The sequence below is a fragment of the Siniperca chuatsi genome, linkage group LG24 (assembly GCF_020085105.1).
Source record: "Siniperca chuatsi isolate FFG_IHB_CAS linkage group LG24, ASM2008510v1, whole genome shotgun sequence".
Taxonomy (NCBI): Eukaryota; Metazoa; Chordata; class Actinopteri; order Centrarchiformes; family Sinipercidae; genus Siniperca; species Siniperca chuatsi.
Genome location: NC_058065.1, coordinates 1,816,652 through 1,843,309, shown reverse-complemented (window position 1 = coordinate 1,843,309; position 26,658 = coordinate 1,816,652). Strand labels below are relative to the sequence as shown.

General features: G+C 44.0%; 2 protein-coding genes and 1 long non-coding RNA gene across 6 annotated transcripts in view; 1 reads left to right on the top strand and 2 right to left on the bottom strand.

Moving 5' to 3' along the window:
- Positions 1 to 2,262, bottom strand: part of iqcb1 (IQ motif containing B1) — a 10,121-nt gene extending 7,859 nt beyond the window's left edge. Inside the window, exons 1-3 of the mRNA XM_044187667.1 lie at positions 1,496 to 2,262; positions 1,230 to 1,355; positions 286 to 454 (exon numbers count right to left, since the gene is read on the bottom strand). Coding sequence (XP_044043602.1) covers positions 286 to 454; positions 1,230 to 1,350 — 290 coding nt within the window. The 5' untranslated portion in view covers positions 1,351 to 1,355; positions 1,496 to 2,262. The remainder of the gene's footprint in view (positions 1 to 285; positions 455 to 1,229; positions 1,356 to 1,495) is intronic.
- Positions 2,263 to 3,549: 1,287 nt separating this feature from the next.
- The window catches only part of LOC122871882 (kalirin-like), a 51,357-nt gene continuing 28,248 nt past the window's right edge, over positions 3,550 to 26,658 (top strand). Inside the window, exons 1-29 of one of the 4 annotated variants that reach the window (XM_044187417.1) lie at positions 3,550 to 4,130; positions 11,391 to 11,465; positions 11,552 to 11,666; positions 12,470 to 12,662; positions 14,127 to 14,350; positions 14,434 to 14,758; positions 14,885 to 15,007; positions 15,096 to 15,287; positions 15,694 to 15,825; positions 16,516 to 16,650; positions 16,763 to 16,855; positions 17,103 to 17,225; positions 17,950 to 18,066; positions 18,468 to 18,542; positions 19,136 to 19,258; positions 19,385 to 19,437; positions 19,979 to 20,126; positions 20,253 to 20,449; positions 20,546 to 20,643; positions 22,470 to 22,633; positions 22,723 to 22,842; positions 23,129 to 23,208; positions 23,927 to 24,065; positions 24,181 to 24,315; positions 25,430 to 25,592; positions 25,770 to 25,885; positions 25,967 to 26,089; positions 26,164 to 26,346; positions 26,459 to 26,583. In XM_044187417.1, coding sequence (XP_044043352.1) covers positions 4,076 to 4,130; positions 11,391 to 11,465; positions 11,552 to 11,666; positions 12,470 to 12,662; positions 14,127 to 14,350; positions 14,434 to 14,758; positions 14,885 to 15,007; positions 15,096 to 15,287; positions 15,694 to 15,825; positions 16,516 to 16,650; positions 16,763 to 16,855; positions 17,103 to 17,225; positions 17,950 to 18,066; positions 18,468 to 18,542; positions 19,136 to 19,258; positions 19,385 to 19,437; positions 19,979 to 20,126; positions 20,253 to 20,449; positions 20,546 to 20,643; positions 22,470 to 22,633; positions 22,723 to 22,842; positions 23,129 to 23,208; positions 23,927 to 24,065; positions 24,181 to 24,315; positions 25,430 to 25,592; positions 25,770 to 25,885; positions 25,967 to 26,089; positions 26,164 to 26,346; positions 26,459 to 26,583 — 3,944 coding nt within the window. In that variant the 5' untranslated portion in view covers positions 3,550 to 4,075. Of the gene's footprint in view, positions 4,131 to 11,390; positions 11,466 to 11,551; positions 11,667 to 12,469; positions 12,663 to 14,126; positions 14,351 to 14,433; positions 14,759 to 14,884; positions 15,008 to 15,095; positions 15,288 to 15,693; positions 15,826 to 16,515; positions 16,651 to 16,762; positions 16,856 to 17,102; positions 17,226 to 17,949; positions 18,067 to 18,467; positions 18,543 to 19,135; positions 19,259 to 19,384; positions 19,438 to 19,978; positions 20,127 to 20,252; positions 20,450 to 20,545; positions 20,644 to 22,469; positions 22,634 to 22,722; positions 22,843 to 23,128; positions 23,209 to 23,926; positions 24,066 to 24,180; positions 24,316 to 25,429; positions 25,593 to 25,769; positions 25,886 to 25,966; positions 26,090 to 26,163; positions 26,347 to 26,458; positions 26,584 to 26,658 lie in introns of those variants that run through there. The other 3 variants (XM_044187416.1, XM_044187418.1, XM_044187419.1) reach the window with 3 other exon arrangements.
- On the bottom strand, positions 17,959 to 23,674 carry LOC122872030. The gene is made up of 3 exons (XR_006376993.1): positions 23,102 to 23,674; positions 22,655 to 22,846; positions 17,959 to 18,072 (listed from the first exon to the last, which is right to left on the bottom strand). It is a non-coding gene; the product is annotated as an uncharacterized LOC122872030 (long non-coding RNA).

Here is a 26,658-nt window from a genome sequence, read left to right as displayed (position 1 = left end):
TAACACTGTCGCTAATATTAGAAACAAGTAACACTGTCGCACCGTAAATAATCAAATGTATATTTTAAATTAATGTTAATTAGATTTTTAAATACAAACCCATCTATTTAAAAATCCAATATATTAAATTAAAACATGTAAAACAAATTAAGACAGTGACAATTTTAATGACTAAAATACTTTTTGAGATTTAAAATCATTTTAAACAAAGTGAAAAAGACTGAAATGCTCCCCGTCAGTAAATGGCTGCCACAGTTACAGGAACACCTGTCCTCTGAGACGCACCTGGCGAGCTGGGCGAGCGTGGCGGCGGCGCTCCAGTGGCCCCGCAGCCTCCTGGGATCCAGAGAGAGCACGAGGACGCAGTGACTCAGGACGCCGCTCAGATAAAAGCGAGACTTCACACGAGCCAACACACTGCTGTCAGTCTGCACCGCCGCCATGTTCAGAGCCTCTGACGGAGACAGACTCATGTGCTTTAACTGGTTAACAACAAAACGTTTTATGGAAGGCAACTTCCTGGAGACGAACTCTGAACGTTGCTTAGTGTCCGATCTTTCGATTACAATGATGTTAAATTTGGCGTTGTACTGGAGGACAAATCAAAAGACTTAACAATTAATAGCATGATTGTTATGGCAATTTTTTTCATTCACAAATGTAAATTTGGCAACATTAAACCTTTATTTAATGTTTTTATTCATGATATGTCATCTTTAAAAGAGTCTTTGAGTGTCTGTAAATCTAAGAACGCACTTTGGCCGTGTGATAATCTGGATGCTCTTCCTTTGAACTCTGTAATTACGGCTTTCTTTGTTCTTGGTTTCATTTTTGTTCAATTGTTCGACCTGCTCTACCTGAAGTATTGAATGTTTAATAAGCCTGTATGGTTTTTGAAATAAATATTTAAAAAACCTGCTCGTCTGAGGAGGGAAAGCCTTGTTGTGTGTTTCACCTTTAACCCCAACCACAGAGGACAGACCTGATTATGGCGTGGGACAGGTGGACAGGTAAACACACAAATGCTGAAACTACTAATCAGTCAGTCGATAAATGCCAATCATTGCTACTTTTCTCTAATATAGAATAAATAAATAATAGATGAATCAGGAAGATATCTGTCGATAATTAAAAAAACGTCATTTGCAGCCCTAAAAGGCACAGAAAGACAGATTCGTTGTGTAGGGTAGACAGACACAGACAGACAGGTGGGACACCGGTTGTCTCACTGTTTAAGCCGTTGTTCAGCAGGCTGACTTTCTGCTCCAGGTTCAGGTCTTCATCCTCCAGCTGCCTCTTCAGCTCCAACACCACAGCCTCCTCCTCCTCCTCCACCTCCACCGGCTCCATCCTCACTGTAACCCGACACAAACACTGAGGTCACCGCGCTGTCACAGTGTTAGCTGCCTGCTAACCACACTGATATTCAGACTGGGTCTCTAATGTTGATATATGTGACAGCCAACAGGTGGAGAGGAGTGTACCGGTGTCTCACCTGCCAATATCTGCTCGATACTTTTTCTCTCGTGTCACAGAGTTTGACGGGTCGCAGATTTCGGTGTAACACCTGTTAGCAACATCGGCAGCTTGTGCGCTCGCAGCTAGCCTTGTTTGTCGTTTTAGCTGAAGCTAACTATTAATAATTCGGTTAACCGAAAGAAAAAGCGACCTTAACCGGTTACACAACCTTCACACTGACGCACTGGCGTTTAAAAGTGGATTTAAAAACGCTACGTAGCTGTAAAAAAATAACGTTTTCTAGCTAGCGTTGGTACACTTATGCTAGCTGTTAGCAGCCGAGCAAGCCGACGCTCTTCTGTTTCTACGGTAACGTGACGTCATCACGCCGCGACTGCGCACCCCTCTGCACCAAAGTGGCGCGGATCAATGGAGATAATAACAATAACATCTATCCGTCTGTTCAATTCAAAAGAGCTTTATTGGCATTAAATACAACGGGAGGAGTTGTCGCCAAAGCTAAATGAACGCAGCCTACATGTGAACACTGTGGCAAATAATTAAAAGTAGACTATGAATGAGAGTAAAATTAAAAGTGTGCAAATGTGTGTAAATGCAATTTCATTAAAATTGGAAATTCCTAAAAGAGGAACAAGGTGTTAAAGGAGTCCAGGTGCGCTCAGGTGCGCAGTGTGCTCCTCTGGCCGCCGGGCGGCGCTGCAGATGCAGCTGGAGCAGCTCCACTCGGCTCTGCAGGTTCCACTTTCTAACTTCAGCTGTTCCTCGTCCTTTCGTGGTTTTTATAAACTCGAGTTAAAAGATATTTCTGTTATTAGTAAATGTGTTATCGTCCCTGTAATGATTCTACAAATAAAATAGAAGTTAAAGCTCATAATAATGTTTAATTTTTCCTAACCCTTTACTGTATTGTCTCAGTGTGTAAGGTGTCTGACACCTTTATTCAGTGTATTTTGTGAAGGATATTGATTCCATCTCTTTGCATGAAATGTGCTATATAAATAAAATTGTATTTTTTTTTATTTTATTGTATTTTAGTATGGTATTCTTATTGGTTTATATTAATTTTATTATTATTATCATCGTTATTATTGGTTACTGTCGTTATTCTGTGTCCGGTAATAAAGTAGTAGGCCTAATATAATATAATATAATATAATATAATATAATATAATATAATATAGTATATTATAGTATAATATAGTATAATATAGTATATTATAATATAATATACTATAATATAATATAATATAGTATAATATAGTATAATATAATATAGTATAATATAATATAATATAGTATAATATAATATAATATAATATAATATAGTATAATATAATATAATATAATATAGTATATTATATAGTATAATATAGTATAATATAGTATAATATAATATAATATAATATAATATAATATAATATAATATATATAATATAATATATATATATAGTATAATATAGTATAATATAGTATATTATAGTATAATATAGTATATATATAATATAATATAATATATATAATATAATATATATATAATATAATATAATATAATATAATATAATATAATATAATATAATATAATATAATATAGTATAATATAATATAATATAATATATATATAATATATAGTATATATATATAATATAGTATAATATAATATAATATAGTATATATAATATAATATAGTATATATATAGTATAATATATAATATAGTATATTATAATATAATATAGTATAATATAATATAATATAGTATAATATAGTATAATATAATATAATATAGTATAATATAATATATTATAGTATAGTATAATATAATATAGTATAATATAATATAATATAGTATATTATAGTATAATATAATATATTATAATATAGTATAATATAATATATTATAATATAAAAATAATAGAATCACAATAGAACAGAATAATTAAGCCTCCTCAGCTGATCCCGGTACAGCAGCCCAGCTGTACCGACGGTAACATGACCGTTAGTAGTAACGGAGAGGCAGGGGTTGTGTGTGTGTGTGTGTGTGTTGATCGGTGCAGCTGCTGCAGCCCTCGTGCACAGCGCCCCTGTGTCTCTACGGTGCGCCTGCGTGCTGAAACACACACCGAGCGACCGACCGTCCGCTGCCTGGACCGGCAGCAGACCAGAGCGACCCGGGCTGCTGTGAACTTCACGGTAACGGTAACTGCGGGCAGTAACGGTATCGGTGCCAGTAACGGTGACGTGATGTGATGCGATGCCGCGCGGGATCACGGTAACGTAAGAACAGCAGCAGCAGCGGAGGAGGAGGAGGAGGAGGAGGAGGAGGACTGTCGAGGCTGAGCCGAGGAGGATGCAGCAGTGACCGACTGATCGGTACCGGGAGGAGGGGAACACATCCGTCCGTCCAACGGTGCGACCGCCCGCCCGGGAGCCTGGACCGATCCGATCTGATGTAAACCCGCAGGGATGGACGGGTAGGCAGGGAGGAGGCGCGAGGAGCGGAGCGACCGACGGTACATAACGGAGGAGAGAGCCGAGGAGGAGGAGGAGGAGGAGAGGAGGGAGGCGCCAGGCGGAGGAGCAGCGCGAGGAGGAGGGAGGATGAATCCGGTGGATGGAGGAGGAGAAGCGGGCCCGGACGGCCTGGCGACGGCAGGTAGGGTGTGTGTGTGTGTGTGTGTGTGTGTGTGTAGTGGGAGCTGCTGTCGCCATGATGCCTCCACATCCGCCCATTGACTCAGAGCGCGTGCGTGTGTGTGCGCGCGCGTGTGTGTGTGTGTCAGCACTGGTGTGTGTATTGGGGTTGGAGGGTCCTACCAAGGAGGATTGTGGGAAGGCCTGCTTGGTGGTTAAACGCGCGTGTGATGTAATGTGTAGTAGTAACGTTACGGTCTCTGGCACCTGATAGGTAAGATAAACTGCTGGTCACGTGGTGCGTTCAGGTTCCACTCAGTCCGGTAGTAATCTAGTATTACTGGTAGATTTAATACCATGATGATGATGATTAATCAATTAAAATCATCAGTTTAACCAGCCAAGGTATATTAACCTGCGGGTAACCATAGCAACAGTACTGATGCTTCATGCGAGGTGAGTGGTGAAAATCTACATTTCTTTACATATGAGTAAGGGACCATTTATTATTAAAGAGGAGAGGACTATGATAGTGGATGCACTTTAGGAGCAGCCTCAGGGTCAGCGGCACGTGGGCCAAATCTGGCCCTCCAACAAAAACATTTGGCCTTCCGACAGAAGCTGAAGATTTACACAATTCTTCATAAATCTACCGCAGATAACAGCGTAAATACGTGTAAATCCTATTAAATATGATAAAACTGCCCCCACAAGAAGAGCGGCAGGCGATCTGAGCGCATGGTGCTGAAACTAAGTCTAATAAAGTAACAATGAGATGAATAACACACATTTCAACAATAAATGAAGCAGGCCACTTCTTTCCAAATGAGTAAAAACACAAGCTGCTGTAACTCTGGTTTAACAAGTCATTGTTATTCTGAAATAAATTAAAATAAATTAAAAAACTGAGCACGCAGGGCGATGTTTCCACTGAGCTGGCCCATTGCTGACCCATGCCTTGCCTAGGGGGAAGCAGTGGAAGCTCAGGGCTAAAATCAAAGATAAAACAAAGTATTGGGGCTTCATCATCTGGGAAACATGAATGTCTATATGAATCTCATGACAATCCGTCCAGTAGTACTATTTCAGTCTGGACCACAGTGGTGGATCGACCCTGCAGCCAAACTTCTAGCTAAAACTAAACTAAAGCCTTTCTGCAACAATATAAATGTAACCGTAAAAGACATTGTGGCCGTTCCAAACAAATGTGCTGCGACGTACCGAAAGAACACTGAGGGGGCTTTATAAGACCTGACAACCTGACAAACATTTTGCTTGTAGCAGCAAAACATCTAGAACAAGAAGACGATGTCAAGCCAATTCTAAAAGAGCAGTGGTTTGTTATTGTTCAGGAAATGTACTCAGACTTATCTGAGTTAAAGAAACATACAACAAACCTGGTGTAGTATTTCAGCAAGTGTGAAGCTGTGAGGCAGCTGGAGGGCTTGTACTGTAAACCAACTGGAGGGCTTTTACTGTGAAGGATTGAGAGGGCTTTTACTGTGAAGCAACTGGAGGGCTTTTACTGTGAAGGATTGAGAGGGCTTTTACTGTGAAGGATTGAGAGGTCTTTTACTGTGAAGAAACTGGAGGGCTTTTACTTTGAAGCAACTGGAGGGCTTTTACTGTGAAGGATTGAGAGGTCTTTTACTGTGAAGGATTGAGAGGTCTTTTACTGTGAAGGATTGACAGGTCTTTTACTGTGAAGGATTGAGAGGGCTTTTACTGTGAAGGATTGACAGGTCTTTTACTGTGAAGGATTGAGAGGGCTTTTACTGTGAAGAAACTGGAGGGCTTTTACTGTGAAGGATTGAGAGGGCTTTTACTGTGAAGCAACTGGAGGGCTTTTTCCGTGAAGGATTGAGAGGTCTTTTACTGTGAAGAAACTGGAGGGCTTTTACCATAAATGAGCTGAAAGGCTTTTACTGTGAAACAGCAGGTTGTGTTTTACTGTGAAGCAGTTGGAAATCTTTTAGTGTGTAGTAACTCGAGGGCTCTTACTGTGAAGGAGTTGGAGACATTTTACTGTGAAGCAGCTGGGGGGCTTTTACTGTGAAGGATTGGGGGCTTTTACTGAAAACGATTTTGAAGACTTTTACTGCAAAGAAGCTCAAGGTTTTTACTGTTAAGCAGTTAGAGGACCTTTACTATGAGGCAGCTAGAGGGATGTTACTGTGAAGCAGCTAGAAGACTATGTTTTTTAAATGTGAATCAGTGAGAGGGACTTATAAAACAGCTGGTTTGCTTTAAATGTGAAGCAGCTGGGGGACTTTTACTGTGAAACAGCAGGTTGGCTTTTACTGTGAGCAGAAGGTTGGCTTTTACTGTGAAAACTATGTTTTTTAAAATGTAAAGCAGTGAGAGGGCCTCTACAATGAAGCAGCCTGTTGGCTTTTACTGTGAAACAGCTTGAGGGTATTTACTAAAAATTAGGTGAAAGACCTTTACTGTGAAACAGCTGCAGACGCATTTGTACTTTTAAATTTTTTACTTGCGCTTCCAATTTTTTTAATGACATCTAGCTCTTAATCCGATCGAGTTTGAATGAACTTAAGTCGTTTTGCACAATAAGTCTTCTAGAGGCCAATTTTATCTTATCGCAGACACAAAACGTATCAGTGTAATTACCATCAAACTGCAGTAGAGAAATGCCAAAGACTCTCCATTACAGAGTTTGTCCACCAGAGAGCACTGACAAGTTTATTTTTTCACTATAAAATGTGCTGCTCAGTACATATCTTGGTCACTATCTTTAATAACTAAATTTATGTTGTGTGCTTAGGTTCAAAAAGAAGCTTCTACATGGTCAATTCTCACCAGTTGGGGCACTATAAGGAGCTGTAATGGTGGGGTGATGACCTTAACTCAACACCCCACCCCACTGTTTGTTATTTTATTTCATTCTGTTTTTTCTCTTGGGCAATTTATTGCATTTTATTTATTAATTAACATGTATATTTAGAGTATTTCGAATTTTGTGTTTCTATGAGGGGGCAGAGGCCTTAATAATGACATGTATATCCATTTTAGTGACACTCAACATACAGTAAACCCACTCCATTTAATGACCTAGTCTGTTGCTTTATTTGATCTGTTTTAATCTTGCAATACCATAAAAAAGTATAAAAGTAAAAAATAAAGATTGGTATATGTATTGTCATCAAAATTTTACAGTTCTCAAATATCAATACTGGTATCTGCCTTAAAAAATCCAGCCTCAGTCCGACTCTGATGTCTTCATGTGTAAGAGGCTGACATTTTGGAGACTCAGAGGACATTGTGGTGAAACATATTCATTAGTTTTTGTTGCATAATCAGTGTGATGAGTCCTGACAGACTGACAGCAAGTTTCTCTGAAGGCTTTTCAACTGCTCTGTACAGCAGCTATTTTAGGCTTTACACTGACTCAGAGAGTGTGTGTGTGTGTGTGTGTTATTGGTGTGAGACAGCTTCATCACAATGGAAATCCCTTCTCCAGCTCTCTGCGCTGGTCTGGAGTCAGCTTGATTGACAGCTGGTCCAGGATCAGTCAGCCTGACAGACAGCTGATCAAGGATCAATCAGACTCCTAACTGAGTTTTCTAATAGTAGTCAGTGTAGAGCTGTATATAATTGAACATGCCGGATTCAGACACAGTGTCATGTTTACAGCCCACAAACTCCCACCACCAACTCATTAGCGACTTAGCTTCTGCTCTCAGACCTGTTATATATATATATATATATATATATATTACCCAGAGGTCTGCCCACTCTCACACAAGTCTGTGGGATCCACACAGGAAACATCAGCAGCATACATCATCTTTCCCTATTCGGTCAATTTATTCACACAGGAAAGACGGGCCGACGTGACGCTGGAGTGGTGCTTTAGATATCGGCAGTGATAAGGAACAGCCTGTTCTCATATTTTTATTAATGATCTACACACAGAAATAAAACCTCTCAGCAGCAACCCCCGTTTCCTAGAAATTACATTTATATACTTTTCATTCATGTGAAATGTTCTTGTGCTGCACTTAAGTTTGAGTAGGGAGGTGGTCGGGGTTGGATGACGGACGTATGACGTGCAGGACTTTGACATTAGAGACCGGGGTTCACGTCCTGCGTGTAGTTTAGGTAACAAAAGCGCTTTGCCTACGATTAGGGAAAGATCGTGGTTTCAGTTGAATGTTAATAAACACGCCCTGTCTTGTGCTTCAGGTCAACGAATATTTAACCAAGACCGTCATCAGCTGCTACGAGCGGATAATGTAGGAAAACACATGAAATGCGTTGTCAGTGAACTGATACATTCAGTATCAGCGTTTTACGACTTCGCAGATACGAAAAACATTTCCTTATTTATAAAAAACTTTAGGCAGTATTACGTTTCTCTCCACACGTATGTGCTGCTGTAAATTAGTTGGATATAATTGTCATTTCTAGGAGACAGGGTTGCTCAGATTTTACTGTGAATCAGCTGGATGGATTTTATTATGAAGAGGCTGGAGGGCTTTTACTGTGAAGGACTAGGAGGGCTTTTACTGTGAAGGACTAGGAGAGCTTTTACTGTGAAGGACTAGGAGGGCTTTTACTGTGAAACAGCAGCTTGTGTTTTACTGTAAAACAGCTGGAGGGCTTTTACTGTGAAGGACTGGGAGGGCTTTTACTGTGAAACAGCAGCTTGTGTTTTACTGTGAAGCAGCTGGAGGGCTTTTACTGTGAAGGACTGGGAGGGCTTTTACTGTGAAACAGCAGCTTGTGTTTTACTGTAAAACAGCTGGAGGGCTTTTACTGTGAAGGACTGGGAGGGCTTTTACTGTGAAACAGCAGCTTGTGTTTTACTGTGAAGCAGCTGGAGGGCTTTTACTGTGAAGGACTAGGAGGGCTTTTACTGTGAAACAGCAGCTTGTGTTTTACTGTAAAACAGCTGGAGGGCTTTTACTGTGAAGGACTAGGAGGGCTTTTACTGTGAAACAGCAGCTTGTGTTTTACTGTGAAGCAGCTGGAGGGCTTTTACTGTGAAGGACTAGGAGGGCTTTTACTGTGAAACAGCAGCTTGTGTTTTACTATGAAACAGCTGGAGGGCTTTTACTGTGAAGGACTAGGAGGGCTTTTACTGTGAAACAGCAGCTTGTGTTTTACTATGAAACAGCTGGAGGGCTTTTACTGTGAAGGACTAGGAGGGCTTTTACTGTGAAACAGCAGCTTGTGTTTTACTGTGAAACAGCTGGAGGGGCATTTAGTGCGAAAGATCTATATCTAAAGATCTTTATCTAAATAATTTCTGTCACTCAAATAATTGAATAGTTTCAGCTACACATGCAGTTAAAAATGAACAAATTTGTATGAAATAATGCACTCTGAGGTTTCTTGTTATAGAAAAAATGGACTTGGGAATATCATTCTTTACTTTCGTGTATTAGGACACCTTGTTTTTATTATTACCCATATTAGGTTAAGGTCATTATGACCACTAGGTTTCCAGAGTTTTTCTGTCCCTGTTTGAGGGAAGTTTTCTCATCGCTGTGGCTTGGCTTGACCTGTGTATGCGTAGATTTGTGTTTTCAGTGCTATGACACAGTTAAAATAGGGTATACACCAGAATCCTCTGATAATCCATCAGTGGTCTCAAGCCAAACAATTAGTCTAGATTTAACAGACAATCTGGGTCTGGACCGTCAGTGTGGGCTTTGAGGAGACGGATCGGTCCGGTGGGAGGAGACGATTCAAGGACAGTAACGAAGGAGAAGCAGGACACTGTTAGGACGTAGTTCAGGTTGTGTAAATGCGAGCGTTCTCCTTCATCTCCTTCCTGTTTTTAGGTTTTCTCTCAGAGGGTTATCACTGCTCGAGCTGCTAATGTGAGATGTTTAATGCCCTCAGTGTGTGTGTGTGTTGGATTAGCTTCCTCCCGCTGTGCAGGATGATCTGACGCACATGGGAGGCCTGTCTATCTGTCTGCAACACACACACACACACACACACACACACACACACACACACACACACACACTGAGCTGCAGGAGTCAGCTTTTTAATTGAAATGTCTGTCAGCTCCTCTCTCTGAAGCCCGATTGGCTCATTTTGGTGGACGGGTGGAAATAGTTTGATGTTGTTTGCTGGGCCTTTTTCTCCAAATTTTATTATTACATTTACCGAAAACCGAGGCAGTGAAAGATGCGTTCACCGAGAAGCGATGAGTGAAATCAACACCAGGAAGGAAACGGAGAGACTTTACGGTCTGAGGAGCTGTGTGGTGCTGAATCACCGTTTCATGCTGCTTCACTGATGGACAGTTGGTGGCGGTAACGAGCCAGGAAATACAGCGATGCGCCTGAAAATGCTGTGAAGAAGAAGACTGCAAGCTAGCAAACAATGTGCGATTAAAAACGTTTAAAAATGGACGTGTTAAATGTTTTACAAGGAAGGAAATGCTTTGAACACATTTGTTAGATCTGAAGGTATCAGTGGTGGAAAGTAACTGAGTACATTTACTCAAGCACTGTACTTAAGTACAATTTGGACGTACTTGTACTTTACTTGAGTATTTCTATTTTAAGCTACTTTAAACTGCTACTCCACTACATTTTACAAAGTTAAATGTTACACAGAAAATCTATAATGAGTTTAATAAAATGATATATTGTTAAGGGTTAAACTACCAAATAGTAACGTATATAAAGCTCCACCTCGACCAACATTAATGGTAATTAATAATAATCGGATAATATAGTACATGATACGGTAGCATTACAGCGACTGCTGCCTAATGAGTACTTTTGATACTTTAAGTACTTTTTGTACAGTGTTGTATTACTCCAGTACTACTTTTACTTAAGTAAAGGATTTGAATACTTCTTCCACCACTGAAGGATCCACACAGTGGGTTTTGGTTGAGAATAAAGCTGCAACTGTTTTCAGATTATAATCGATTTATCTGCTGATTATTTTCTCAATTAATCGCTGAATTGTTTGATCTATAAAATGTCAGAAAATAGAGGCCTGAAGCCTAAAACGACGCCATCAAATTGCTAATTTCGTCCGACCAACTCGGCAATAAAATCCAAACATATTCAATTTGCTTTCGCATAAGACATGAAAAGCAGCGAATCGTCTCAAATCAGAAGCTGGAACTGGGGAAAGTTGGATGATCAAAATACTTGCCAATTATTCTTCTGTCGATTGATTATTTCTAAAGCGTTGGCTACAGTTTTCTAAATGCTGAGGTCGTGAGTTTCCTACAGCAGACGAGCACCTGGGACCAGCTGAAGGACTTCTCTCTCTGTCTGTCCCTCAGGTTCAGGTAAAGCAGAGTGCGTTCGGGCGGTCGACGTCCTGACGGTGCTCAGAGAGAAAGTGGCCTTCGTGTCGGGTAAAGTACACACTGCTGCAGCTTTTAGTCCACTTGGATCCAGTCTGGTCCTGATGGGACCCAGTTTAACGAACTGTGTTTTCCAGGTGGACGGGACAAACGTGGCGGACCGATCCTGACCTTCCCTGCCAGGACCAATCATGATCGAATAAAACAGGAAGACCTCAGCCGATTGGTCACTTACCTGGCGACCATACCCAGGTAACGCCCTCTCTGTCTGTCTACCTGTCTATCTACCTGTCTGTCTGTCTGTCTGTCTACCTGCCTGTCTGTCTGTCTGTCTGTCTACCTGTCTGTCTGTCTGTCTACCTGTCTGTCTGTCTGTCTGTCTGTCTACCTGCCTCTCTGTCTGTCTACCTGTCTGTCTGTTTCACAGTCCGTGCATGAGTGGAACTAAAGAGGACATAAAGAGTGAAACTTGGAATGAGTTAACTGTCTTTCTCTCTGGCTGTCCACCTGTCAGCCTCTCCACCTGTCGGCCTCTCCACCTGTCGGCCTCTCCACCTGTCTCTTGCTTGGCCTGTCTCCTTCTCTACCCCTCTGTCTCTCTGCCTGTCTCCCTCTCCACCTGTCTCCCTCTCCACCTGTCTCTTGCTTGGCCTGTCTCCCTCTCCAGTGTCTCTTCCTTGGCCTGTCTCCCTCTCCACCTGTCGGCCTCTCCACCTGTCTCTTCTTTGGCCTGTCTCCCTCTCCACCTGTCTCCCTCTCCACCTGTCTCTTCTTTGGCCTGTCTCCCTCTCCACCTGTCGGCCTCTCCACCTGTCTCTCTGCCTGTCTCCTCCTTGGCCTGTCTCCCTCTCCACCTGTCTCTTCTTTGGCCTGTCTCCCTCTCCACCTGTCTCCCTCTCCACCTGTCGGCCTCTCCACCTGTCGGCCTCTCCACCCCTCTGTCTCTCTGCCTGTCTCCCTCTCAGTAAGGTCTTTGTACTCACACAGTAGCAGCAGCCAGGTGTAGAAGTAAATGAGACAGGGTTGCACTGACTCCCTGCCTGTCTGTCTGTCAGTGAGGACGTGCGTGCTCGTGGCTTCACGGTGGTGGTGGACATGCGCGGCAGTAAGTGGGACAGCGTGAAGCCGGTGCTACGGACGCTGCAGGAGTCGTTCTCCTCCAACATCAACACAGCGCTGCTCATCAAACCAGACACCTTCTGGCAGAAACACAAGACCAACCTGGGCAGCGCCAAGCTCAGCTTCGAGGTACTACTGCAGTACTACTGCTGCTAACAAAAGTACTACTACTGATGAATTATGTACTACTGCCGCTAACAAAAGTACTACTACTGATGAATTATGTACTACTGCTGCTAACAAAAGTACTACTACTGATGAATTATGTACTACTGCTGCTAACAAAAGCACTACTACTGATGACTATAATACTACTACTGCTAAATAAAGTACTACCAGACACCTTCTGGCAGAAACACAAGACCAACCTGGGAAGCACAAAGCTCAGCTACGAGGTACTACTGTAGTACTGCTACTGATAACTAAAGTACTACCACTGCTAACTAAAGTACTACTACTACTGATAACCTCAGTACTATTATTGCTAACAGAAGAAGAACATTATTGCTACTACTGCTGCTAACTGAACTACGATTGATGCTAAGTGATAAACCGGTACTACTGATAACTAAAATACTACAACTGTTGTTAACTGAAGTAGTAACTTGAGTGCTACAGCTGACAACTGAAGCACTACTGTTGCTCTAAAAAGACTGCTAACTGAAATAATACTACTGCTGCTAACTGAGGTACTGCTGCTGCTAAACGAAGCACTACTATTGCTACTAACTGAAGTACTGCTGCTAACTGAAGTACTGCTGCTGCTAACTGAAGTACTATTACTGCTGCTAACTGAAGTACTATTACTGCTGCTAACTGAGGTACTGCTGCTGCTAACTGAGGTACTGCTGCTGCTAACTGAAGTACTATTACTGCTGCTAACTGAGGTACTGCTGCTGCTAACTAAAGTACTATTACTGTTGCTAACTGAGGTACTGCTGCTGCTAACTGAGGTACTGCTGCTGCTAACTAAAGTACTATTACTGTTGCTAACTGAGGTACTGCTGCTGCTAACTGAGGTACTGCTGCTGCTAACTGAAGTACTATTACTGCTGCTAACTGAGGTACTGCTGCTGCTAACTAAAGTACTATTACTGCTGCTAACTGAGGTACTGCTGCTGCTAACTGAAGTACTATTGCTGCTGCTAACTGAAGTACTATTACTGCTGCTAACTGAAGTACTGCTGCTGCTAACTGAAGTACTATTACTGCTGCTAAGTAACGTACTATTACTGCTGCTAACTGAGGTACTGCTGCTGCTAACTGAAGTACTATTACTGTTGCTAACTGAGGTACTGCTGCTGCTAACTGAAGTACTATTACTGCTGCTAACTGAGGTACTGCTGGTGCTACTGGCTACTGCAGTACATCTACTGAGTTCTATAGCAGTAGAAGTACTCCGTCTGTTGCAGTACTATTCTGCTCTGAAGTTTTATTGCTTTTTAATAAAAATTGTATTGATAATTTTTTATGATTATTGTTTTAATTTGGTTCAGGTATCATCGTTTTAAGTTGCGCTGTAGTTTCCTGTGTTTACTTGTTGATGTACAATAGAATACGACGAGTCACTAAACCACTTGTCTCTCTGTTCAGACCAGCCTGGTGTCGGTGGAGGGTCTGTCCCGGCTCGTTGACCCCTCCCAGCTGACCTCTGACCTCGGGGGCTCGTTGGAGTACGACCACGTGGAGTGGACCGAGCTGCGTCTGGGTCTGGAGGAGTTCTCGGGGGCCGCCTCGCAGCTGCTGTCCCAGCTGGAGCAGCTGGAGGCCGGGCTGAACCGCATACCGGAGCCCCAGGACGTGGACGAGGCCCGCAAGTGAGGAAGACACTCTAGAAACTATTAATGATGGTCTTTTATAAAGATATTTTTGTTTATGGAGTAATTTCCATATTTTCCAGACTTCTCGAGGAACACGGTCGTCTCCGTAACACCATTGCCACGGCACCGGTTGACGCCCTTGAGCGAGAGGGGCGGAGCTTGCTCCAGCGCATGCGCCTGGGCCCCTCCCACGGCGACGCCTCTACCGAAGGTGGCGGCGGCGGCTGTAGCCACGGCAGCTGGCTGTCGGGCGGGGCAGACTTCCAGAGTGTTGCACCGAAGGTTTCGTCTCTGCTGGACCGGCTGCAGGCGGCTCGCAGTCACCTGCTGCAGAGCTGGAGCGACAGGAAGCTGCACCTGGACCAGGCGCTGCAGCTGCACCTGTTCGAGCAGGACGCCACCAAGGTGAGGTTGTTTTCATTAGTGAAATAAACCCGAGAAGAATGAATTTCATGTCGCAAATGTGGGGAAACCGAACTGAACTACAGGTGTGATGGCAGGTTTTAGTCTCACTCTTTCTGTCTGCCTCAGATGTCGGAGTGGATCGCTCACAGTAAAGAGTTGTTCATGCAGAGTCTGGTGGAGGTCGGCCAGAACCACCAGCACGCCCTCGACCTCCAGACACAACACCAGCACTTCACCGCCAACTGCATGGTCAGTCTGCGTGTGTCAGTCTGTGTATGTGTGTTGTTTGGTGTAACACGTTGTCCTTAACAACGTGTCTGTGTGTGTCTCGGCGCAGAACGGCAGCGTGAACGTGGACAGCGTGGTTACCGTGGCGGCGAGGCTGGCGGAGGCCGGTCACTACGGGGCGGAGCGAATCGCCACTGTGTCGTCACGGTTACAAGAAGACTGGAAGTCCCTGACGGCGACGCTGGAGGAGCGCAGCAACACGCTCGCCATGGCAACCGGCTTCCACCAGGGGGCAGAGCAGGTGATTAGTACAACTATTTACAGTCAGTGATCAACACACCTGCAGTATATACCTGCACACCTGCATGTCTACCTGTCTTTTATCTGTCTCACAAGATCTGCCTGTCTGTTGTCTACCTGTTTACTTGTCTACATGCATTTTAATCTGTCTACCTGTCTCACCACCAACTTTTGTACCTGTCTATCTACAATACCTGTCCATCTGTCTCTCTACCTGCCTGTCTTCCTCTCTATCTACTTGTCTACCCACTGCCTAACTGTCAACCAGCCCGTCTACCTGTCTATCTACCTGTCTACATGTATTTTCATTTGTCTATCTACTATTTTACCTGTTTTGTTCTTTCTACCTGTCTGTGTGTCCACCTGATTCGATGTCTGTCTCTCTACCTGTCTGTCTGTCGGTCCAGTTCCTGCTCAGAGTGGAGGGTTGGGTTCAGGCGTGCTCTGAAGGGCCGTTGCCGTCGGCGACAGCAGAGCTGGAAGCTGCCACGAAGAAACACCAGGAGCTGAACGAGGAGATCTCTGCTAACTACACGCAGGTGCCTGTCTGTCTGTCTGCATACCTGTCTGTCTGAACACCTGTCTGTCTGCCTGAACACTTGACTCTCTATCCACATGCCTGTCTGTCTGAACACCTGTCTGTCTGCCTGAACACTTGACTCTCTATCCACATGCCTGTCTGTCTGAACACCTGTCTGTCTGAACACCTGTCTGTCTGCCTGAACACTTGACTCTCTATCCACATGCCTGTCTGTCTGAACACCTGTCTGTCTGCCTGAACACTTGACTCTCTATCCACATGCCTGTCTGTCTGAACACCTGTCTGTCTGAACACCTGTCTGTCTGCCTGAACACTTGACTCTCTATCCACATGCCTGTCTGTCTGAACACCTGTCTGTCTGTCTGCCTGAACACCTGTCTGTCTGTCCACATACCTGTCTGTCTGAACACCTGTCTGTCTGCCTGAACACCTGTCTGTCTGTCCACATACTTGTCTGTCTGAACACCTGTCTGTCTGCCTGAACACCTGTCTGTCTGTCCACATATCTGTCTTTCTGAACACCTGTCTGTCTGTCCACATACCTGTCTTTCTGAACACCTGTCTGTCTGTCCACATACCTGTCTGTCCGTCTGAACACCTGTCTGTCTGTCTGTCCACATACCTGTCTGTCTGAACACCTGTCTGTCTGTCCACATACCTGTCTGTCTGAACACCTGTCTGTCTGCAGGTCAGTGAGAGTGGTAAAGCCTTATTGGACGTCCTCCAGCGTTGCCCGGCGACTGACTCCGACGACTCAGCGACCAAACCAGACCTCACTGCTGCCACGCACGGCATCATGGGAGTTCTGCACCAGGTCATGCAGGTAAGACTCACTTTAACACGTCTCACATCCATCATTAGAGCAGCATAGGTCGCTGACCAACAGACAGGCAGACAGACAGGTGGACTGATGTGTAGTTTTTTCTTTTTTGCAGGGTCATCATGAGGTGGAGGGGGCGTGGCAGCATCGTAAACTCCGCCTCCACCAGCGCCTGCAGCTGTGTGTGTTTCAACAGGATGTTAGACAGGTACGACAACTCCAGATCCAGATCCAGATCCAGACTGAGATTCACATCGGCATTTCGGTCCAGATTCTTATCCAGTTTAATATTAACATCAAGATTCAGATTCAGAAAATGCTTACTTACTGACTTATTAATTATTAAGACATACATTTGACTTGTTACGTTAGAGTTTCAGATTCTCTCATGCTTAAACAAAAACACCTGTCTGTCTCCCGCCCCCTGCCTCTCTCTCCACCTGTCTGTCTCTCAGGTGTTGGACTGGGTGGAGCAGCATGGTGAGGTTTTCCTGAACAAACACAGCGGCGTGGGGAAGTCGCTGCACCGAGCGCGAGCGCTGCAGAAACGCCACGACGACTTCCAGCAGGTCGCACAGGTAACACATAAACCACACTTGGACCTGGACTAACTAAACCCCACTGACTAATCCGGGTTAGGATCAATGCTGCTAAAACAAAAACAACAAACATTTGTCCAATCAGATCTTCTTCTGCATAGATATTTTACATTTTAACCTGTGATTCACTGTTAAAAACTTAGGTTTAGCTAATCCTGGACTTTCTTAGCCAAGAGTTTATGTTAGCACAGGGCTAACGACACACACACACACACACACACACACACACACACACACACACACACCGATGCATCATTTAAACTTGACAACTACTTTTACATTATGTTATTTTCGACATAAAACAGGCAACAAGGCACAGCCACACATTTCTCACAACATAAAACGCTTGTTAACTAATCAATATCCTGCCAAACATCAAAGTAAAGTAAGTAAAAGAGAAAAAGATCGATGGGAGTCAAGTGTAAATTAAAATATTAGATTGAGAAAGGTAAAAAACTAAATAAAAGAAGGCGTTATGCATGCTTTAATGTCACTGCATACTGTATTGTAATATATGGAGTATATATATATGTGTGTAATTTGTATATATGTAATATATGCAGCTGGTCTGCACTTTGTGAGGAATTAATCTCGAAAGGAGGATTGTTCATCGTGACAGACAATCCTGATGAAAGTACTAACAGCGCTGTGTGTGTGTGTGTGTGTGTGTGTGTGTGCGTGTGTGTGTGTGTGTGTGCGTCAGAACACTTACACTAATGCAGAGAAGCTTCTGGAAGCAGCAGATCAGCTGGCCCAGTCTGGAGAGTGTGAGGAGGAGGAGATCTACCAGGCAGCCCGAGACCTGGAGCTCCGCATGCAGGTAACTCTGACGGAGAGCGGGGAACAAATGAATCAATGAAGACATGTTTGTACTTTTGTTATACATTCAAAATGGCCGACCAGTTTAAAAAACACATACAAAAGTCTGCTTGCTGGAGGACTTTTATTCTGAAAAGCAGCTACAGGAAGTGTTGACTATTGAACTGTGCATGAAATTGGTAGAAAATAAAGAACTGAGGAAGAATTTACTATGAGCAGATCTGTCCAAAAACTTTTGGAGTAGCAGCAGTTTAAAAAACAGGTTTGTGCTTTAAAATATTTTCTTTCTTGGAGGCTTTTAAAAACACGAATGAACCGTCTCAGATTGAGAGAGAGAAGCAGGTGATGTGTTGTTAATGGTTTACAGTGTTGTATGATTGTCATTATGTTGTGTGTTTGCAGGCGTTCATCCAGCGAGTTGAACAGAGGAAGCTGCTGCTCGACCTCGCTGTGTCTTTCTACACACACACCAAGGAGGTAACACACACACACACACACACACACACACACACATATATAAATACTATAATAATAATAATATACGATGATATACTGTTATATCCTGTGATATCTGCAGTATTTTGCTGTTACATGTTTGTTACTGTGAGTTAATGAATGTTTCTTCCTCCTTCTCCTCCTCTTCCCAACTTTCTCTCCCCCGTCTCTCTTCTTCTCCTCTTTTCGTTCTCTGCATATTTATCCTCCTCTCTTCTTCTCTCCTCCTCTGCCTCCTTATCTCCTCCCCTCTTCTTTCTTCTGCACCCCCCTCTTCCTTTCTTCCTCTCTTACTCCTCCTCCTCCTCTCTACTTCCTCTTACCCCTCCTCTCTTCCTTTCCTCCTCTGATTCTCTTACTGCCCCCCTTTCTTCCTCCTTCTCCTCTCCTTCTCTTACTGCCCCCCCCTTCTTTCCTCTCCTCCTCCTCTCCTCTCTCTCCTCCTCCTCCTCCTCCTCCTCCTCCTCTCTCTCCTCTCCTCTCCTCTCCTCTCCTCTCTTCCTCTCCTCCTCCTCCTCTCCTCCTCCTCTTCCTCTCCTCTCCTCTCCTCTCCTCCTCCTCCTCCTCCTCCTCAGCTCTCAGTATGGATGGAGGGCCTCCAGAAGCAGCTCTCCACAGATCTCTGCGTTTGTCCGGACACCGTTGAGGCTCTGCAGGCTCTCATCAGCCAGCAGCAGCAGCAGCAGGCCAACACACAGGTACCTGCTGACCTTTGACCTTTGACCGCTACACCTAACCCAGTCATAACAACCTAACACCCCCCTGACATCTGACCCCTCACCTCTAATCCTCACACTAACCCTAACTCTAACCCTGACCCACAGGAAGCTGCGATGAGTGTCATACGGGAAGGAGAAGACCTCATCCTACAACTCAGGTACACTCTGAGAGTGTGGGTGCGTTTGATTTACTCATCAGGGCAGCCTAGTGTGGAGCTAGCGTTTGTAATTATTGTGGGTGTGCTTGTTTTAGATTTGCAAAACCTCTCGGGAAGTTTCTGTTATGCCTCAAGCAGCTCTTTGGCCCACTTGATGTTGGTGTATGTTTTCTGTGTTGGTGCGTTTGTTTTCTGGTTTGGGTGCATTTGTTTTGTAGTTTGTAAAGCCTGTATGGGTATGTTTGTTATCTAGTTTAGTAGTTTCCTAATTTGTATAACCTGTGCGGGTGTGTTTATTGTGTGGGAGTTTGTTTCACTCCACAGGGAAGCTCAAAGGCCTGTGTGGAGTTTGTTTTCAGCTTTGTATAACCTGTGTAGGTGCATTTATTTTGTAGTTTGTATAATCTGTGTGGGTGTGTTTGTTTTCTACTTTATATAATGTGTGTGGGTGCGTTCGTTTTCTAGTTTGTAAAGTCCATGTGTTTGTATGGTTGGGTTTGTTTTCAGGTTTGTTTAACCATTTTAGGTGCATTTGTTTCAGGCCCCAGGGCAGCTCGGTTGCCCATGTGGAGTCAGTGCTGCAGCAGCTGGAGGAGTCTCATGTTCAGTTGGAAGAACTTTTCCACCAGAGGAAGATCCGATTGGATGTTTACCTACAGCTCCGCATTCTGCACCAGTGCACGCTGGAGGTACACTGTTTATGTTTTTCATTTACTAATAATTAATACATTATACATTTCTCCCAAAATTATTTCTTGAACCTCCCTCCACTGTGTCAAGGTTGGATTCCCTATGTATGTATGTGTGTTTCTTAGGTAACCGGGGAAATGGATGCCTGGAAGCAGGACCTCCAGAAACAGTCCCAGGACTTCTCCGCAGAGAAGCTAGCATCGCCACGGCTAGCCGACGCAAACCACGACAAGCTAGCCCAGGACAAGCTAGCATTGGGCCAGTCACGGCTAGTGGAGGCTAGCCCTGAGGTGCTAACGCTAGCACAGCAGCGCATCCACAGGTAAACAGGCCAGTGTGTCATCCTGGCTCAACACAAAAATGACTCATCAAAAAAAGGCCCTGGTAGGCTTTGACTGATTGATTGATTGATCTGCAGGCACATGGAGCGAAGGCTAGCAATGAACAATATGATCTATGAGGTCATCCAACAAAGTCACGACCTTCAGCAGTACATCACTGAGGTCCAGGCATCGGGTAAGAGTCACACTGTTGCTGTTAGTGCTGCAATTGTACTGTACCTCTAGTAATACTATGTTTAATACTACTATTACTACTACTACTGTATGCTTAGTGCTGATACTGATTAGTAATTTAATTACTTTCACAGACTTTCCATTTGCTGATCTGAAATGCAATTAACAAGGTTGTCAACAGGGCTGAGGTCATCAGATGAACAGAAACGTAGAGCTGGGTGTCATCTGCATGCAATATACACCTTGTTTTTGAATGTTAGAACCTAATAGCAGCTTATATAGACAGAAAATAAAGGGAACTAGGATAGAAGCTTGGGGTACACCACAAGAAATGAGATAGGGACTATATGAGTCATTGGGGGGCTTTCATGAGAGTTTTAGTGGGTGCCAGGGGTCCTTGAGTGGTTTCTACTGGGGGTTTCAGAGTTGTCTCTAGTTCTTCCTAGTGAGTTTCTTAACGGGTGACCTTAGGGAGTTCCAATGATGATTGACAGAGCTGTGGTGGTCCTTCAGGGGTTTCTTGAACTTCACTAAGGGGTTGTAGTGATCATTGAAATGGTTCCTGGACAGTTTAGATAGAGGTAATGGAAAAGGTCGAGATTCAGCAGAGGGTTCATGTGGTACCTTAAGGGCTTCCAGGGGTTCGAGTAGTCCCTAAGAGATTCCCAGGAGTCATTGACAGGGCTCTAGTGACCTTGAAAGACTTCCAGGAGTCTTTTGTGGGTTTCCAGGGGCCCTAGTCCTGGTTTCTGGGTGGTTTCTAATGCTTCCTAAGAGGTTTTCGGTGGTTCTTGGGTGGTTTCTAGTGCTTCCTAAGGGGGTTCCAGAAGTTCTCAAGAGGATGCAAGAGATTCTTGATAGTGCTTCAGTGGTCCTTGAGGGAGTTCTAGAAGTCCTTTCGAGCTTCCAATAGTTCCTGAAGGGGTTCCAGTGATCTTTGAGAGGGTTTCACTGACCCCTAAGGAATATCCAGAACTAAGTGACAGGATTTTAGGGACCTTGAGGGACTTTAGTGTGTATTTCAGTGCATTGCAGGAGACCTTGGGTGGGTTATAAAATTTGTTAAGGGTTTCCAAAGGTTCTTGAGGAGATTCTAGTTCTTGAAGAGCATTCAGTGGACCTTGAGGGAGTTTCACAGACCCTTGACAGTGCTCCAATGGTCAATGAGGGGATTTCTAGTCTTTGGTCATGGGTTCCAGGGGGGAATCTTTCCAGGGACCTTGAATGGTTCCAGGGGTCTTCTAATGGTTTCTAGTGCTCCCTGGGGGGATTCCAGAGGAGGTTATAGAGATCCCTCAGGGAGCTCCAATGGTCCTTGAGGAGGCTCCAGGAGTCTTTTATGTGCATTCCAGGGGTCATTGATGGTGTGAAACAACCATAAACTGGCAGAATGCAGAACAGTTCACAATTCAGAACAGGTTTTCATATTGATTATTTTTCCTCCTCTACTGTGAAAATAGAATAGAATAGAAATCAGTCAGCACATTTCATGCTCCAGCATGGCAGTCTGACCAGTTCAGTAACACACGCATGATATTAGGGGGAAAGGGGGGCAGAGAGGATAATGGGGGAGGGGAAAAGGGGGATGGGGTTGCCATGGAAACTGCTCTCTGAAGCACACAGCTGGTCCCCATGGAAACCAGCATATTGAATTTGCCATGGAGACACACACACACACGCATCCATGCACACATACACACATGAATGGAGATTACAACACACATATACACAGTTGTATTACTATACATGTGAGAACCTTAACAGCCAAATTGTCCTCACTCTGAAGGTCTAAAATCTTGTGTGTGTGTGTGTGTGTGTGTGTGTCAGGTATCGAGCTGTCGGAGGTGGAGGGAGGTCTCTCCTCTCAGGTGGAGGAGATGCAGCGCCTCCTTCAGGACAAACAGAAGGAGATGCAGCAGATTGCAGATCACACGCACACACACCTGGAGCAGAACCTGCAGCTGAGACACCTGCAGAGCCAGGTCAAACAGGTAACAAACACTCACACACACCTGCAGGTCCAGGTGACATCCAGGCAGGGGATCATCTCCACCTGTCTGTCTCTCCGTCTGTGTCTCAGGTGCTGGGTTGGATCTCAGAGGGGGAGGTCATGCTGTCGTCCTGCATGTTGAACTCCAGCTGTCTGTCTGAAGCTGAGCAGCTGCAGAGGGAGCACGAGCGCCTCCAGCAGGCCATAGAGGTTACTGCACACACACACACACACACACACACATTTTTACATAAAGTGCATTTTGGGATATTCAACTGAGATCTCGTTTACAAATAGGAAGATGAAGACAATGAATCAATGACCCTGCCCTCCTGCAGAGGGGGAGGATAATGTGTCTGCTGTCCATCACAGCAGACAGATGTAAAGGTTATCATGGCAACGGGACACTGATGAGGAATTTACACACACAAATCCTCCTGCTGGATCAGTGGAAATGAAGTGGACATACCTTGTCTTTCACTTTCTGTCTTTCCAGGCTCTGCTCCATTCTGACTCCCTGCAGAGGACTCATCAGGTGGCTCTGGCTCTGCAACAGAGAGCAGAGCTGCTGGTCCGGTTAGTTATTGTCTGTACTGTGCTGATCTATAATGCTAGGCAACTGCAAATGACAAGTTAGTAACCAGTACCTCACTACCTATTTGGTTGCACCTGGTCTTTGTAAAACCCTCTCTAAGTTTGTGTATAAAGTCCTTCCAACGTTCTACTAGCTAGTTTCAAATTCGTGATCTACTGAAGCAGATTGAACTATTAAAACGTAATGAATGTCTTTACGAGGAAAGATTTTAGTGATGTGTAAAAAAAAAAAAAACAGTTGTAGGAGGCCAAACGATATATTAAACTTACCTGACAATCGTTTTTTAAATGTAGGTATGTATGTTTGATTTATATTCAGTAATTCTAGAAATGAATCAGCATGTAACTCCCCATAAAACCAAAAACTATGGTTTTGATATTTTTTTGTTTGTGTCCAGATTAAATAAACAAGCTTTAGAGGTGCTGATATTTTTTAACTTTGGACAGATAGGGGCTAGCTGTTTCCCCTTGCTTCTAGTCTTTATGCTAAGCTAGGCTAACCACGTCCTGACTCCAGCTCTGTACTTAACACACAGACATGAGACTGATTGTAACATCTCACTCTGAGAAAGAAAACAAATACAATACTAATAGTAGCTCAGTACTCTCAGTTAATGGCTGATAATCAGATAATAATACTAGTTTCCTCCAGAGTTCTGATTAAAAGTAACACCTCTGACTCTGACTTTCCCTCCTTCAGGTCAGGTCACTATGATCCAGATGCAGTGAGGTCTTGTGCCCAGACGGTGGCGCTGCACTGGCAGACTCTGATGCTGAGGATTGAAGACAGACTGAAGCTGGTCAACGCCTCCGCAGCCTTCTACAGGACATCCCAACAGGTACTATTGTCTATTTGTCTATCTGTCCTACTTTACAACCTGTCTGTCTGTCTGTTTGTCTCTCTACCTACCTGTCTGTTTGTCTCTCTACCTACCTGTCTGCCTGTCTCTCCAGGTGTGTGGGGTGCTGGAGAGTCTGGAGCAGGAGTACCGCAGGGAAGAGGACTGGTGTGGGGGTGGAGAGAGACAGCCAGAACAACTCATGCCGCTCATTAACAAACACATGGAGCAGAAGGAGGCGTTCCTGAAGGTGAGGAGAGCTGGAAAAGCATCGGAAAGTCTTAAACCTCCTCCTCGTCCAATAGTAGCTTAGCATTCATAACTCAGGCATGGCAGGTTTGTCAGTGTACATGGTGCAAGGTGGTGTCTTTTTTAGCCTTTTATAAAACCAAAAACACAAGAGCAAAAGTGAAAGGAACTGATTGAACAGTATGTTTGTCTACTCTATTGTAAGCTGCAAACATTAGCATGCCTAGCTAACTAGCTTACAAGCTACAGTTGCAACCCAGGGTTACTTCCAGGGCCAGTAGTTACCCTATTATTAAGGAAATTAATTTAGTTTGTAGGGTTGCAGGTGATGTTAGAAAAAGCCATGTTTAGGACTGGAACACCCACTGTGTGGGAGCTGTTCCTGGATGCTACGATATCAAGGTTTAGGCTAACGTTAGCAGCCCTGTCCTTGTCTTTATTGGATTAAGGGAAGTTTACACTCCAGCAACTCCAGACATTAGTGTTACGTTCGTTAAGCTCATTGATTAGTCTTCATTCTGTGAAAACCTATTGTCTGAAAATAGGATCAATAAAGCATAAATCTAACCTCTGTCTTGTCCAAGTATGTTTCTCTATAATTAACATCCAAACAAGGTTATGACAGATCAGTCTGATCTTACGTTTTTCTTTATAGTATTGTACTATAACACTAGAGATAAGTAGCTACCCTACAATACAAGAACAATGCGTCATCACCTGGTGAGGACAATGACCTTTTACCGGGACTTAGCTTGAGCCTCAGTCAGTTAGCGTGATATAATGTATGTAACCATCAGATGCATATTTAAGAACCTTTTACAGGGTTCTTGTTTTAAATCGAGTCAGCCGGAGACAGTTTTCAACCAACTCAAGGAGTTAACGGCTAACGTTAATTAACTAACGCTAGCTAGATGAATAATGTCAAATACCATTAGAAACGTTTAATAATCTTGGAAAATTAATTTTGTTCGACTGTATTTAGTAGTCCCTAATATTCTTTGATGTTCTTGAACGTCCTGAATTGTATATATAATAACCTGAAGTGCATTTCATAAAAGTCAACATGTCGGTGTAATATGATAGGGTCCCTAACAGTCTTGTTTCCATGGCGACAGGCCTGCACTCTGGCCAGACGGAACGCTGAAGTTTTCCTCAAATACATCCACCGCAACAGTGTCACCATGGCGAACATCTCGGGCCACAGCGTCACCGTCTCCGGGGTAACGGGTGTCACCGAGGTCACCGGGCACTCCAGGGTACCGGAGCAACAGGTCAAAGGTGAACGGACATATGCACACACAGAAATACACAAGTAATGTTTAGTGTAAGTTTGGTGTAAATAGAGACGTACAGTGGAGCCAGTATAGAGCCCTGAGGAACTCCACAGTTAATTGGTTTATATATGTGAACAGTACAGTGTTAATTTTACTGATCCAGGTGTATGTGTGTGTGCAGGTATCCTCAGTGAATTGCTCCAGAGGGAAAACAGAGTTCTTCATTTCTGGACTTTGAAGAAACGTAGACTGGATCAATGCCAGCAGTACCTGATGTTTCAGAGCCACACCCAGCAGGTAGACAAAAAAAACTGCAGTCTTTTTATTATTACAGTGCTCTGTTACAAGTAATAGTATTAACGAGTCTTTTGGTTTCAGGCTCTGGATTGGCTGCAGCAGTCAGGTGACCACTACCTGGCCACGCACACATCGCCGGGGACAACGGTGTCTGAGACGCAAGAACTGCTGAACCAACACAGAGAGTTTTGTGTGTCCGCCAAGGTGAGAACACACACACACAGACAGGCGTATATATTCACTAATACCACACACTTACCTGTCTCTCTGTCTCTCAGCACACCCAGGAAAAGGTTCACTTGCTGATCCAACTGGCTGAGAGCATGCTGGCTAAAGGCCACGCCCACCGCACTGAGCTTCGTCGCTGTGTTGCTACGGTGGATAAACGTTACCGCGACTTCACTGTCAGGGTGGGACAGTACCGCCACTTGCTGGAGACGGCGCTGGGAGGGTGCTCGCAGGTAAGTGTCCAGAGTAGTAAAAACACTTTCACACCAAAAATGTGTTTACATTTGGAAATTATTTGTTTGTAGAATCACTTTTTATGAGTGTGCTGTATGGTGTCCCTGTCAGGACAATAAGGACATGGAGCTGGAGCTGATCCCCAACAGTCTGTCTGACTCTGACCCCGAGGTCAACCTGTCCGACCCCAGTCATCAGGTCAGCGACGAGAAGAGACGCTCCGCCCGAAAGAAAGAGTGAGTAGTATTAGTACTAATATTAGTGATAGTAGTAACATTGTACATGCTTTGGTAACGTGTGTGTGTTCTCAG